At 56.3% G+C, this 14,568-nt stretch overlaps 1 protein-coding gene across 8 annotated transcripts; it reads right to left on the bottom strand.

Moving 5' to 3' along the window:
- Window positions 1-282: 282 nt before the first annotated feature.
- On the bottom strand, window positions 283-12,100 carry SLC2A8 (solute carrier family 2 member 8). 8 transcript variants are annotated; one of them, XM_058445288.1, is made up of 10 exons: window positions 11,991-12,100; window positions 11,739-11,901; window positions 11,207-11,413; window positions 8,978-9,077; window positions 6,228-6,424; window positions 5,112-5,255; window positions 4,847-4,955; window positions 3,925-4,098; window positions 3,357-3,434; window positions 283-482 (listed from the first exon to the last, which is right to left on the bottom strand). In XM_058445288.1, exons 1-10 carry the CDS (start codon window positions 12,044-12,046, stop codon window positions 310-312), a joined length of 1,401 nt encoding a protein of 466 aa, XP_058301271.1. In that variant the 5' UTR covers window positions 12,047-12,100; the 3' UTR covers window positions 283-309. The 8 variants fall into 8 exon arrangements, with proteins under 8 accessions (XP_058301271.1, XP_032021063.1, XP_032021062.1 ...); XM_032165171.2 differs by having other exon boundaries at window positions 293-482; window positions 3,357-3,502; XM_032165170.2 differs by lacking the exon at window positions 283-482 and adding an exon at window positions 1,003-1,802 and having other exon boundaries at window positions 3,357-3,502.
- Between the last annotated feature and the right edge of the window lie 2,468 nt (window positions 12,101-14,568).

Below are 14,568 nucleotides of genomic sequence, written 5' to 3'. Positions count from 1 at the left end.
TCCCCTTTGTATTTTACTTTTATTGTTAAATGGTTTACAAAAGCATATACAATTTTATACCAGTCTGGAAAAAAAAAAGTGCTTGATAAATTGCTACTATTACTTCATTGAGATGCAAAAAGCAATATGGTTCTCACCCGATTAGTGGACTGCCACGCAAGCACTGGTAATGCGGATGCCGAGGTGCAGCCATTGCCACGGGAGATGCTCCTGTGAGGAGACAGGACCCTGCTTCTGGAAGGCCTGCGGGGAAACTGGATTTGCTACAGCTGAGAGTTGTTCAAAGTCCTGTGCACGGTTTCACACATTTCACTGAAATCGGAGCAGCTGCTGCAGATCTTCTGGAACTGATGTGATGCGGCGCCTTGCTCTGCCTGGTCCACGCTGTACTTCAAGTGTCACAAAAACAGGCCCCTGCTCTCTGCCCTCATGATGTGACTTAATGGGAGATGCCAAGGTGGGCAGGCGCTGGGGCTGCAGGTCTGGGAAGTGGACAAAGCAGCTGTGAGATGGGAAGAATTGTCCCCTCTACTTAGTGTTGCTAGACAGCCTGTGTGTTGGAAGTGAGATCTTTCAAGATAGAACTGAAATCTTTTTTTTTTTTTTTTTTTTTTTTTTGCAGGGGTGGGGTTGGGGTCTCGTTCTGTCTCCCAGGCTGGAGTACAGTGATGCAGCCTCAAATTCCTGGGCTCAAGAGATCCTCCTGCCTCAGCCTCCCAAAGCACTGGGATTAAAGGTGTGAGCCACCGTGCCTGGCAGAACAAAATCCCAACAGAGATGTTATCTCTGGAAAGGGGTGGCTGGAAATAGTTTTATCACTGTTTATCCAAATAAACGAGTTAATATTTGTAAAGTGCTTAGGACAGTGCCTAGCAGCTGGTGAACAGCTATAAAAATGATATTAAATCTGCTTTTTAATTTCCCTACAATGAATACATATTAGCTAATTAATAACAAAATTATAAAAGACTTCTGGCTCCATTAAAGTCAACAGAACAAAAGTTGTTTTTTTTTTTTTTCTCTCCATTTTTTAAACTCAACAAGATTTGATGGCTGATGACCCAGGGAACTGAGCCCAAGGAAGGAGCCAGAAATGACTTCTCAGTGCCAAGGGTAAGCTTGGCTGACCATGAGCAAGTAAAGCCACAGGGTGTCCCGGGCAGCGCCTGTCTAGTCCTGGAAGTGATGGGAATAAACCCTTTTCAAACAGCTTGCACAAAGCCCAGAGACACTGACCTGATTTTCTGTGTCAATCTTTATTTGGCAAACAGTGTTCCTTCCCGATAAGGCAGCCCCATAAGAGGAGCGACCGGGTGCCCAGCACCCAACCTCCAAAAGCACCTCCAGCCAGAAGACAAAGATCCCAGAGGCCCACCTCCCCTTCCGCTGCTTTAGTGTTGCGCATGGAGGGCTGACCGCAGGTCTGCAGAGCTCGAAGGTGTTCCCGAGTCCGCAGAGCAGCAGCAGGAGCTGGAACAGGAGGCAGTGAGCCTCCTAGCCCCCGGCCGTGGGCTGGAGGGAGCATGACAGGAAGGAGGGACCCTGCAGACCAAGGCTCCAAGGGACTGTGCTTCTGGATTCTGGCTCCCCTGGGGCAGGCAGGGGCTCTGGGCTTGGGCCTAGCTTGGAGTCACAGGCTTGCTCCATCCCCTAGTGAGTGGCTGTCATCGCCCCTCAAAATGGGCTGTGATTTGTTCCAGAGTCTTTCCTTTAGTTTCAGGGACACAGAACAAAGTGAAAAGGACACTGAAGATGCAGAAAGCGGAGGCAAGCCAGAAGGCACCATAGGGCCTGAGGACCTCCTGCAGAGAGAGGAAAGGCCATGGGTGGACACGGGGAGAGATCAGGAGGCCCCACGCAATCACTGAGACAGCTCTGCCACCAGGTGGTCCAATCCCTTGACCCCAGCCTGCCCTGCCCAAGGCCACACCCATTTTGTCTCCACCCAGCTCTGGGACATGGAGGATAGTCTGGCATCCAGTCTGGTGGCTTGGGCCGAGCACTGTCCAAGATACCAAGGTCGTATGGCTGGGGAAACTGAGGCTCACAGCAATGAAGTGACTGCCTCAAGGCCAGAGACCCGCTATCCAGTGACAGCTGGGCTCCTGCTCCAGGTCTGACTCCAGGGCCCACAGACCGACCCTCCACCCTCAGCTTTGGCCCCACCCTGAGGCCCCCAGGGGGTTCTTTCGTAGTGTGGTGGAAATGGGTGAGACAGGGCAAAGTGAGCATGGCCCCAGGAGCACATGGAGACTCTCAGGGCTAGTGGCATGGAGGCAGGAGTGAGCCGTCCCCTTCAGTCAGAACCCGTCCCTGCCATCCCCCACCACTGTGACCTCCCATGTGCCAGAACTAAAAAGGTGCTTCTCAGCTCCTGGTCCTCTGGGACCTGCTGATCTCTCCCTCCTTGAAGGCCTTCTCTTGGCCTCTTGGACATTTTCTCTCCTAAAAAAGGACTGTTAGGTCCTTCGTCACCTCCTTCTTGGCTTCTTTTCCTCCTTCCTTTGCTGCCCATCCCCTCCCAGCTGCAGCAAGTAATCTCCACCCCCAGGCATCGGCCCAGCCCCCCGATGTGCTGCCTAAGCGGGTCCCAAGCTCTGCACAGACCCCAGGCTGGCCCCTCACTCACCCGCCCCACCACATCCTAACCCAGCCCCACTGGGGTTCATTCTCCCACCACTGCCATGGCCTTTCCCATCCTTGTCATAAAGGGGACCCTGTCCATCTTGTTCATTGCTCTCCCTGGTGCCTTGAATGGGCACATGCCAGGAGACCTGGAGGGCACAAATGACTGAACAAACAACCAGATCATCTACCCCAGAACTGTCTCTCTTGGCTGGGAAGCCCCGGGATAGGGACCACACCTGTGCCAGTCCATCTGTGAGAAGGCAGCAACAGGATGAACTGAATTAATGCTCCCATCAGTCTTAAGAGCAAGCTGCTGTTACTCTCCTCCAGTTTCAGCCAAAGAAGCGGACTCAGAGAAGCATCATACCCAAGGTCACACAGCAAGGAAGTAGCCAGGGTGGGGCTGCAGCCCAGTCCTGTCAACTCTTCCCATGTAGACCTTAGGCTCAAGGCCCGCTTTCCTGACGTTCACTAAGGGGAGAGGCCAGCTGTGCTGTCTGACTGCCAAGACAGGCAGAGGACTCCCAAGGGGTCACAGCCTGGGTTCCCCATCTGGCCCAGCCCATCTGCCTCCACTTCGCCTTGCCCAAGATGGCCAGTGGCCCAGGCATGGTGGGGCTCAGGCTGCACGTAAGGCCACGACCTTGGGTCTTCTGCAATACAAGTGGTTTTAGAAAGTGCTTCTCGACTGACTACACGAACGTGGTGCTGGTGGAGCCTGCACTCACCATGAGGCTGCTGAACTCCTTGGTCACGAGAAAGGCCATGAGCCAGTTGGTGAGGACACAGATGCCTGTCGCCACGCCCTTGACATGCAGAGGGAAGATCTCTGACATGAGGAGCCAGGGGATGGGCCCCCAGCCCACCGCAAAGCCTGTGGGAGCGAGACAGGCAAGACAGGCAGCAGGGCCCGCAGGGCTGGGCTCCTCGGCTCACTGCAGAGCCAAGAGACCCAGCTTCCCGGCCTGTGGGGCTGTGGGGTCCTGGATCCCAGTGTGATCCCGCCAGCTCCATGCTTTCCTGCCAAGGCCGCGGCCAGCCTCTTCCCTCCTCAGGCACAGGCTCTGTCTCTGAGATGGGGTCACAACGGGGCCTGCTCGAGGGCTGCTCAGGGGATTAAGTGAAAGGAACGCAGAGGGGCCTAGTTCAGCAGCTGCATGTGGTCAGAGCTATAAATGCAGAGCTTGGAACCTACGAGGCGAGAGGTGAGGCTGGGGAAGACCTGCCGGCAGCCGCCAGAGCAGGGCCGGGGGATCACCTCCCACTCCTCGCCCAGCTTCCCACAGGCCCCCTTACCGGCGATGAAGAGGCACATGCTGCCCACAGCCAGCCAGGCCAGCCCCACGCTGGCATCAACAGGCTCTGCGGAGACAGGCGCCGAGAGGGCCACGTGCGAGGAGTTGCCAGCGCCACCCTGGGTCAGCTTGAAGTAGGCGCCGAAGGCACTCGTGCTGAACACCATGACCACACCTGCAGGCGGGAGGGCGGCAGTGGGCAGGGCACCCGGGGACAGCCCAGGGCGCGGCAGCATGGCCTGGATGCTTCTGAGAGGGGCAGGCCCGGCTCCCAGAGAGCGGCCAGCTTGGTGTTCTGGCACCTTGGCCGCAGGAGCCCTGACTGAGTGGCAGCCACCCCGCCTTGGACCTCAGCGAACTGCAAATAGTTCCTGGAGCAGACCCTCTGAGCCGAGGAAACGGGAGGTACCGGCGCAGAAGCAGCAGCAGGTAACCCTCAGCCCCGACGGTCGTCTTTGCAGCAGCTGCTGGGCACCAAATGTCCATGCGCCGCAGCTCTTGCTGAAGGCCTCACGTGGATCACCTCCCACTCCTCAGAATGGCTCTGAGGGAGGCGCTGCTATTACCCCCATTTCCCAGAGGGGGAGACTGAGGCTCAGAGAGGTAAAGTCACTCGTCCAAAAGGACCACAAACTCCTGAGTCACTTGACTTTCCTGGCCCTCAGTTTTCCCATCATAAGCTGGGGCTGTGACGGTGCCTTCTGGTGGGTTCACCACAGAGGTTAAAGGCGTGGTGTGGGAGTGCCACTAGCATGGACAGGCCTGCAGTGAGTGCTTGGTTACGAGCTGCTGTCAAATCACGGCCGCATTAGTCCACAATGTTTGTCATCACAAATATTCCCTGTCCTCTTCCTGCAATGTGGTGGCCTTGGCAAAGGCCCTCCAGCCCATGGCGGGGAGGCTGCACAGGGGTGAACCCTCACCTGACAAGACCAGGAGCAGCCTCCGCCCTGCTCTGTCCATGATGAGAGCTGCCACAGCTGTGAACAGCACCTGGATGACACCCACGACGACCGAGGCCAGGCTGCTGTCCTGGGGGAGACAGAGCCCAGGCAGGTCAGGCGGGCCAGCCGAGAGCTGGGTCCCTCCCTCTCCAGGCCTGTGCTGGGTGGCTGGGCCCTGGGCTTGGGGAGGAAGCTCCATCTATGTGGGGGCTGGACGAGGCAGGCCAGGCAGAGGCCCTTTTACCTTGAACTTGGCCTCTTCAAAGATGGTCTCTGCATAGAACATGACGGCGTTGACGCCTGACAGCTGCTGGAAGGCCATCAGGGAGACACCGATGATGAAGGGCTTGTAGATGCCGGGCTGCCGCAGCAGGGCCAGGTGGAAGCTCTGCTTGATGGATACTGGCCATCAGGATTTCTCTCTCCCCTCCCGCAAGCGGCCCCCCTCTGTGGGCCTGCTGTCCTAAGGCTTGGAGAGTGTCTCGGCTCCTCATTCCAGTGCCCCCTATGTCCTCAGGTGTGCAGACAAGTCCCAGCCTCCCCATGTGTCAGGTGAGATGACCCTTACCTGCCCAGGGCACTTCCTGATAGGTGGGGGGAGCCACAAAGAGGTAATCTGGGCAAAGAGCAAGCTGCTGCCCTCATCCCTGCCACCACCAACACATCCAACACCTGCCTCAGGTCTGGGCCTGGCCCTAGCTGAGCACCTCCTACAGCTCTCTCCACTGACCCTCCCCTCCCCACTGAACCCATCCTCCTCACTGACCCCACCCTCCTCACTGACCCCACCCTCCTCATTAAGCCCCACCCTCCCCACCAAGCCCACCCTCTCAGAGCCCCACCCTCCCCACTGAGCCCCGCCCTCCTCCCTAAGCCCCACCTTCCTTCCCCCCACTGAGCCCCACCCACCACTGTGAAGCATGTGCTGACTCCCATGTCACAGGTGAAGAGCTAAGGCTTAGGTGAGGGGCAGCGTGGGGGCTTCAAACCCATGCCTGGGTGACTCTAAAACCCAGACTTTTAACCCCCTATCCTGCCTTACAACTCCCTTGTTAAATCCAAGTCCTCAGCTCTGCCTCTGTATCCCCCACCAGGCCTGGCCATTCTCTTCCTGGGACAGTAAGGGTCAAAGCTCGGGCTTTGCTGGTGACTTTGAAGGCCAGGGCCCAGCTCCGTGGGGCTCCAGCTGTCTTGGCCTGCTCAAAGACAGGACACACTGGGCCTGTCCTCGCTGAGGGTGGAGGGTGGACAGGCACCTCCCTGTCCCCCACCCACCAAGGGTGTGGCCTTGGGAACAGGCTGTGCTACCTTCCCGTGACTGCTGTCCCACTCCTGTCAGCTCTGCCTTCCAGCCTCTCACCTGCTCAGCCCCGATAGGGGGGTCTTCCCAGCCCTGCTCGGAGCCCCACAGGAACCGCAGGGCGGCCATGGCCTCCTGGCGCCTGTGCTGAGTCAGCAGGAAGCGTGGGGTCTCGGGCATGAAGCACATGAGCAGCAGCATGAGGGAGGGGGGCACGCAGCCCAGCACGGCCAGCCAGCGCCACTCCAGCACCCAGCCTGCGGGGGGTGGGTGGGGGAGGCTGGCGTCAGAGCCAGGGTGAGCCAGCCTGGGCCTTGCCAGCCTCAAAGACTCAGCTTCAGAGATGGGGCCTCACTGCCTCTGCACATCTGCCCTTGTGTTTGCTACTGACATTGCCATTATCACAACTGTTCATGAAGGCACATGGCACGGGCCAATCACGCCAGCTGTGGAAGCGACGGTGGATTATGACAACACGGACATTACTAGGCTGCATCTGTTCAGCGAAACATTTATGTAGCCACAAAACAAAGGATGAGGTGCTTGCTGCGTGTCCGCGTGGTATGATGTGGCACCATTTGTAAAAGAGGTCGGGGAGGGAGGATAAATATGCATATCCCTCATAGGAACAGACTCTCTGAAGGCTACCAAGAAACAGGCAATGGGGGCTCCCCCAGACAAGAAAGGGACAGAGGCGGAGGAAGCTTTTCACTGGACATCTCTCCACTCCGGCACTTGAGTGTTGAGTCATTTGAATGCATTATCTATTCAAAGTATACATGAAAGTAGAGAGGTGAGAGGATTTTGCTGTCTTGACGTATGAAGGACAGCGTTTAAGTGCAGAATTACCTAGGTTTATATAAAGTTAAAAGCTTCTCTTACAAAGGGGCCCTGGAATAAATGAGTCTAGGGCATTGCTGCTTTAATTATTAATTTTTCCTAAGCCCAAGGCTTACCCATCCCTGGTTCCCAGTGGAAAAATACCTCTAAGACAGCCATGATGTCCCTATTTTTCTTCTGTGCTGGGGGTGAAGACAATCGTTCTATGAAGTCTAGTTGTTGGAACACGATTGCCCCAATGTGAAGCAAACGTGTCACCACCATGTCACTTTGTGGAGTTATCAGAGTTCACCCACCTCAGTGGATCAAAACTCACAGAAATTGATCAGGAAAGGCAGGAGAAGCAACAAGCACATATTAAGATGAGCTGAAGATAGTGCCACGGGTGGGTGGACACCCAGTACCTGTCCCCGAAATGATGAATGTCAACACCTGCACACAGTGGGGGCTTTGGTTTACTCAGGTCTCCCAAAGTAGCCAGATCGCTGGCAGGATTCTGAATTTGTTAGGGTGGTTAAGTGGGTAAAAATGAAACACCAAAGACCTGTGTATCATCCACCCTGAAGATGCAGAGGGCTTGTGCCCTGGGCCAGGCCATAGCCTGTCAGGCCCCTGAGGCCTCCTACCCCGATGATCCCCATGGTTCTCATATCATCCCTTGACAATTCTCATGTGGAACCCACTGTTAGGCACTTTTCATGTGTCACTTAATTTAATGGACAGTTACTGGACTAGATGAGGTTATGCCCATTTCAAGACAGAGAAACTGAGGCTTCCAGAGGTGGTGTGACTTAGCCAAGGTCACAGAGCACGTAGGAGAGGCTATCCCCAAACCCAGGATGGTCAGATTTGAAGCCTACCCTCGTTTTTTCTTTTTTTTTTTTTGAGACGGAGTCTCACTGTGTCGCCCACACTGGAGTGCAGTGGCGCGATCTCAACTCACTGAAACCTCAGCCTCCCGGGTTCAAGCAATTCTTGCACCTCAGCCCCCCAAGGAGCTGGGATTACAGGTGCCCACCACCACGCCTGGCTAATTTTTGTATTTTTAATAGAAATGGGGTTTCACCATGTTGGCCAGGCTGATCTCGAACCCCTGACCTCAAGTGATATGCCCGCCTTGGCCTCCCAAAGTGCTGGGATTACAGGTGTGAGCCACTGGGTCTGGCCTCTAAAGCCTGGCCTCTTTCTAATGAGAACACACCTGCCTCCTGAAGCTTCTTCATGCTGGCCTAGCTTTGCCCCTCGGGGTCCCCAGGACCTGGCCTCCTTCACGTTGCAACTTGCCAACATGGTGAATTCGGCACTGACATTCTCAGGGGGACTCGCTCAGCCCTTTACGTGCCTGGGCTGAAGATTTTTACAGGGACCCACCCACCTCTGGAGCCCTCTGGTTTGTCACTGCACAGTAAGGTACTGACCTAACCAGTCAGCCCTTCCCACACCCCTAGAGGGGGCTTCAGGAAAGATGAGGATATCACCTTCTCCAGCTCTCCCTGGAACTTGGTCATAAGACACACCTATCGGCTGGGCGCAGTGGCGCACACCTGTAATGCCAGCACTTTGGGAAGCTGAGGTGGGCGGATCATGAGGTCAGGAGATCGAGACCATCCTGGCTAACACGGTGAAACCCCGTTTCTACTAAAAATACAAACAGCCAGGTGTGGTGGCACATGCCTGTAGTCCCAGCTACTTGGGAAGCTGAGACAGGAGAATTGCTTGAACCCAGGAGGTGGAGGTTGCAGTGAGCCGCCACTGCACTCCAGCCTGGGCGACAGAGTGAGACTCCATCTCAAAAAAAAAAAAAAAAAAAGACTCACCTATCCCAAGGTCCCAGGAAGGTAAGCCTGGCATGTTGGGCACTGGCTGTGTGACCTCAGACAAGTCCCTTGATCTCACTGAACCTCTGTTTACACATCTGTAAAATGGCCACATGACCACAAATGGGAAGCAAGAGATAATGACAACTATACCTGCCAGGTAGGCCAGGAGGATGCCGATGACGACCATCAGCTGCACACAGGAGCCGAGCAACCCCCGGACTGCTGGGTAGGCGATTTCGGAGATGTAGACCTGCCAGCAATAAGATGAGGATTTATGGCTGGGTGCAGTGGCTCACGCCTGCAATCCCAGCACTTTGGGAGGCCGAGGTGGGCAGATTACCAGAGGTTGGGAGTTTGAGACTGGCCTGACCAACAGGGAGAAACCCCGTCTCTACTAAAAATACAAAATTAGCTGGGTCTGGTGGCGCACATCTGTAATCCCAGCTACTCAGGAGGCTGAGGGAGGAGGATCACTTGAACCTGGGAGGTGGAGGTTGCGGTGAGCCAAGATCCCACTACTGCACTCCAGCCTGGGCAACATGAGCGAAACTCCATCTCAAAAATAAATAAATAAAAATTTAAAAAATTTTTAAAATTTAAAAAATTAAAAAAAAAAAGATGAGGCTTTACTTGGGCTCCAAGAGTTCTTAAAATGGAAAGGTCTCAGCCATTCCGAGCTGAGGAAAGTCCTTGCAGGGGGTTATGGCAGGCCCTGAGGCCCCTTAGTGGAACCTGCCTAGGTGAGCAGAGCCATCCGCAGGTCCCCACAACTGAAAGATCTGTGGCAGGTGTTTAAAGGGGATTAAGGGTAACAGAGAGGGCTGCATATGATGACGAGAGGCGGTGGGCACAGAGCGTCTCAAGCCTTCGTTTAATGTGCACAGACACCCTGGATAAAACGTAGATTCCGATGCAGTAGGTCTGGACACGCGAAAGATTCCACCTTGCTAACCAGCTCCACGTGACGCCCACCCAGGATCCTAGCCCAGGGCCCACGCTTTGAGTGGTGGCCTTGGACCAGAAGCATGAACTCTCCACCTCGGTCACTACCAGTGGCTGCCACTGCTCCCTCCTGGGCCCACAGGCCACCAGGCCCTCACCCATGCATCTAAGGTTATTCCATAGCTTAGGCCCCTAACACAGGTGTGTTTCTGCCCAGTTAAAAAAACCAAAGTGGCCAGGCGCGGTGGCTCATGCCTGTAATCCCAGCACTTTGGGTGGCCAAGGTGGGCGGATCACCTGAGGTTGGGAGTTTGAGACCAGACTGACCCACATGGAGAAACCCTATTTCTACTAAAAATACAAAATTAGCTGGGCTTCGTGGCGCATGCCTATAATCCCAGCTACTTGGGAAGGCTGAGGCAGGAGAATCGCTTGAACCTGGGAGGTGGAGGTTGTGGTGAGCCAAGATCGCACCATTGCATTCCAGCCTGGTCAACAAGAGCAAAACTCTGTCTCATAAAAAAAAAAAAAAAATACCAAAGACATAAAAGGCCCAGCTTCTTCCCCACCCTCTTCTGGTCCAACTGCTGCTTCTGGTTAGCAAATGTTGGTGAAATGAGCACCCAGGGAGGGGCTTGAGCGGCTACTTTCAACCTCACGTGGGTGAGATATTGTCCAAGCCCATGGCTGGGGGCAGTTCACGGTTCACCAAGCTGTCAGGATCCAGTCCTCCACAAGCCATGCCAGGGGCTGTCTATCCAAAGTCCCACTGAATCCTGACCACTACCTCAGGGGCTAATGCCATAATCCCTGTTTTCCAGAGAAGGAAACTGAGGCCCAGGGAGGCACTCTGCTCAGGTTAGTGGCAGAACCAGGATTTGATCCAGATGTTTGGGGCTCCCAAGTGGGCAGCCTGGGTCAGGAGGGAGAAAGGGGGAAGATGGGGAAGCCAGAAGGGCTGGCCTGTGAGAAGGGAAGGGGAACACAGAGGCCAGCAGCCTTTGCCCCAAGAGAAATCAGGACAGGAACTTCCTGCTAATTGCAGTCATTGACCCGAAGCCAGGGATGAAAACCAAGATGTAGGGAGTGGGCTCCTGTGGATCATCTGCAGGTTTGTAGAGCAAAAGAGGGGCACAGCTAAGTGAGACAACCCTGAACCAGCAACTGCTTCCCCTCTGACTAGCTGTGGACCCTGCCTGGGCAAAGGACTTCACCTTTCCGAGACTACATGTCATGACCTCAGTGTAAAATGGAGAGAACAGCAGGATCCTTCCCAGGGTCGATGGGAGGGACCGCGAGATAACGCAGGGACTTCAAGCCTGGCACCCAGAACGTCCCGCCAGGGGGAGCCGCGCCCCCAGGCCTGGGGAGCGGTTTGTCCCACTCCATCTCGGTCTCAGGCCGCGAGACAGGACACTCGCGAGACGGGACACTCACCGGGGCCACTAGGGAGGCAACACCGCAGGCCAGGCCGGTGAGGAGGCGGCCCCCCAGCAGCATCCACACGTCCTGGGCCGCGGTGATGACGGCAAAGCCGGCCACGAAGGGCATGGAGCACAGCAGGAGGCTCAGCTTGCGCCCGGCGCGGTCCACCAGCCAGCCGCCCAGCACTCCCCCCGCCGCGGCACCCAGGGTCACGACGGCCTGGAGGCGGGCGGCTGCTGAGGAGGGGGCGCCGAAGCCGCAGCCCGTCCTCCCCCTCCGCCCACCCCCCGCGGGCTCGGAGGCAAAGGAGCCGGGGCCCGGCGCCCGTCCCGAGGGGAGGGGTGGGGGCTGAGGGGCTCGATGCCCGTCCCGAGGGAAGGGATGGGGGGCAGAGAGGCCCGATGCCCGTCTCGTGGGGAAAGGTGGTGGCGGCGGGGTCCGATGCCTGTCCCGAGGGGAACGGTGGGGGGCGGAGGGTCCCGATGCCCGTCCCGAGAGGAGGGCGCGGGGTCCCAGGGCTGGAGGAGCGAGCCCGGGGCCTCACCCCGAACCAGGAGGCGGCGGCGTCGTCCAGGCGCGGGGCCGGGGGCGCGGCGCGCTGCAGGCTCGGGATGGCCGGGGAGCTGTAGCCGAGCGCGAAGCCGAAGCTGAGTGGGCCCAGGGCAGCGGCGAAGGCGGCGAGGAAGACGCGGCGGCTGCGCGTCGCGCTGCGGGGACAGGGCCGAGGGTGAGCGGAGCGGACTCGGAGGGGCGGGAGGGCGAGGCTGCGTCCGGGCGTGGGTTCCCCGGAGCTCACCTGCCACCAGGAGGCCCCAGGAGCGGCTGGGTTTCCTCTGGGTCCTCAGGCGTCATGTCCGCGGCCAGCTCTGGCGCCCGAACCGCCACCGGCCGCGCGAGTGCCGCCCGCGCCGGCCTCTCGCAGCCAATGGGCGGTGGGGGGCGGGGGACGGTGCTGGGTGGGATCGGAACCGCAGAGCTGGAGCAGCCAATAGGAACGCAAGGCGGGGCTAGTGAATCCGCTAGGACCCGCCCTTCACATTAAAGCAGACCAATGGAAGCATAGAGCCGATTAGCGAAGCGCGCTGGAACCGCCCCTAGGGCGGAGCCGCCCAAGGTACAGGTGGGGCGGAGTTTCCGTCCGGGAGAACAACCACCCAATTGGAGTGTAGTGCGAGCCCGTAGACGGGGCCAGAGAGCTGCCTCAGAACTGAGCTGGCCAATGAGGTTGGAGGGAGGAGTTTTTTTTCTGGCACCTCCTCTCAATCTGGCTTCAACCAATGAGGGTAGGGGCGGGGCGAAGGCGAAGCACGTGGGCCTCAGCCGGAGACTTCCCGCCCCCAACTCCGAGAAGCTGCATCTGTCCTTCCCGGTCAGGTCTGCAGTTCCTGCCCCGCGTTAATCGCTGCCCTGGGGCCTGATTGGAGGCGTCTGACCTCTGCCTGGGCCCAGCTCTGCAGGGGAGAGAGCCTCTAAGCAGACTGTCCTGGAGCGCCTCCCTCTCCTCTAGGAGGCCGAGACTGGTCAGACGCTCCCGCTGGGCTGCTGGCGGCGGAGGCGTGGCCCTGTGCACCGAAACCCACTTTCATGCTTCTCAGATTGCTGAAGGCTCGGGTCTCCAGGTGCTGAGGACCGGTGGTAGGTGGGGTCCCCCAGATTTGTATGTGTGACAAATCTGGGCTCCACTCCCCCTCTTAAGTGCCACTCACTTCACAGGGAGTCCTGACTCTTGAATCTTCATCTACCTGCCTCCATATTTTGAGTTCCCTGTGGATTTTAATGCCACCTTCTCCCCGTGTGCACCCAAGTCGAATGATGAGGCACTGTTGGATCTCACCACTTGTACCCAATTCATACCCAACACACTGGGTGCAGGCAGCTGCGGTGGAATGCTAGTGTAATTCTGGAAAGAGCCAGGGCATGGGAGTAAGAGGCTTGGCTTGTAATCCCTCTCTGGGCCTTGTGTTTCCTCATCTCTAAGTGGGGATGACCATTATCTTCCAGGAGAGTTGTGAAGCAAGGTAATGTATATAAGACATGTGAAGCACTCAAAGGCTAACCGGTATGATGAAGATAGTCATTTGACATATTGCAGTCACCTGATGGTTCTAGCAACCAACATTTTTCAATATGACCACAAGACTATCTTTAAAGACTTAGGCAACTGCTCTTCTGTACTCCCACAGCATCTAATGCTTGATAACTCGAGCACTACATGTGTTATTCTTTTTGTTTGTTTGTTTGTTTTGTTTTGTTTTGTTTTGTTTTGTTTTGTTTTGTTTTTGAGACGGAGTCTCGCTCTGTCGCCCAGGCTGGAGTGCAGTGGCACGATCTCGGCTCACTGCAAGCTCCACCTCCCGGGTTCATGCCATTCTCCTGCCTCAGCCTCTCCGAGTAGCTGGGACTACAGGCGCTCGCCACCACACCCGGCTAATTTTTTGTATTTTTAGTAGAGACGGGGTTTCACCGTGGTCTCGATCTCCCGACCTCGTGATCCGCCCGCCTCGGCCTCCCAAAGTGCTGGGATTACAAGCGTGAGCCACCGCGCCCGGCCTTACATGTGTTATTCTTATCACAGCATTTATCACTGCTTTGTGATCCCCTGTTTACTTCCGTCCTTCCCCCAATGGACATGACCTCCTCTGGAGAGGAGGCACTTGGTGTCTGGATAGTGGATCAATGCCTCAAACTCCATAGGCAGACACTGCAGTTAGATGATTTTCTGTGTGACTCAGCCAGTCGGGTACACAGAAAGGATTATGTAGGCAGGATGCTCCTACCCTGTGGCCGATGGCTTCCCTTCCCATGAGTGTGCAGAACTCACTTCTTGGCCTTTGTAAACAAATAATGTTGCCAGAACAGCCTCTTGCCCCCTTTTCACAGGCAAAGCACCATCAGCCTGATCAGTAGGGTCCACCTCTTGCCCTCGCTACATCACTCCTCAGACCTGTGACTCTTGTGGCTCTAATGCTGCTGATTTGGAAGAATGCTCTAAAATAGTCCTTGGGTTTTTTTATGCTACACTGTGAAGCAAGAAACTTCAGGAAAAAAAGGAAAAACATAGATACAAGCTCATAAAGCTTACAAATTAGTTTAACATGAAAAACACCAGCCAGATCCAGCTGACACAAGGCACTTAGCCTGGCTCTGCATGGCAGACATGGGGAAAGCATGGGCTCTGGAGTCAAAGAACTTGCGGGTTCAAACCATTGCCCCTTTCTAAGCCTGTTTCCTTATTTGAAAAGCAAGAGGCCGGGCGCAGTGGTTCACGCTTGTAATCCCAGCATTTTGGGAGGCCGAGGCGGGCGGATCATGAGGTCAGGAGATCCAGACCACGGTGAAACCCCGTCTCTACTAAAAATACAAAAAAATTAGCC

This window comes from Hylobates moloch, unplaced genomic scaffold, assembly GCF_009828535.3.
Source record: "Hylobates moloch isolate HMO894 unplaced genomic scaffold, HMol_V3 SCAFFOLD_10, whole genome shotgun sequence".
Lineage (NCBI taxonomy): Eukaryota > Metazoa > Chordata > Mammalia > Primates > Hylobatidae > Hylobates > Hylobates moloch.
The sequence above is the reverse complement of the archived record's forward strand: the minus strand, read 5'-3'. Positions and strand labels throughout refer to the sequence as shown.

Bases quoted from the DNA above. Each gene is read 5' to 3' on its own strand.
- SLC2A8 (XM_032165170.2), bottom strand. From the start codon at position 12,046: ATGACGCCTGAGGACCCAGAGGAAACCCAGCCGCTCCTGGGGCCTCCT. The intron at 11,902-11,990 runs GTGAGCTCCGGG...CTGTCCCCGCAG, and splicing joins CTGGGGCCTCCTGGTGGCAG to CGCGACGCGCAGCCGCCGCG. The intron at 4,956-5,111 runs GTAAAAGGGCCT...TGTCTCCCCCAG, and splicing joins TTGAAGAGGCCAAGTTCAAG to GACAGCAGCCTGGCCTCGGT.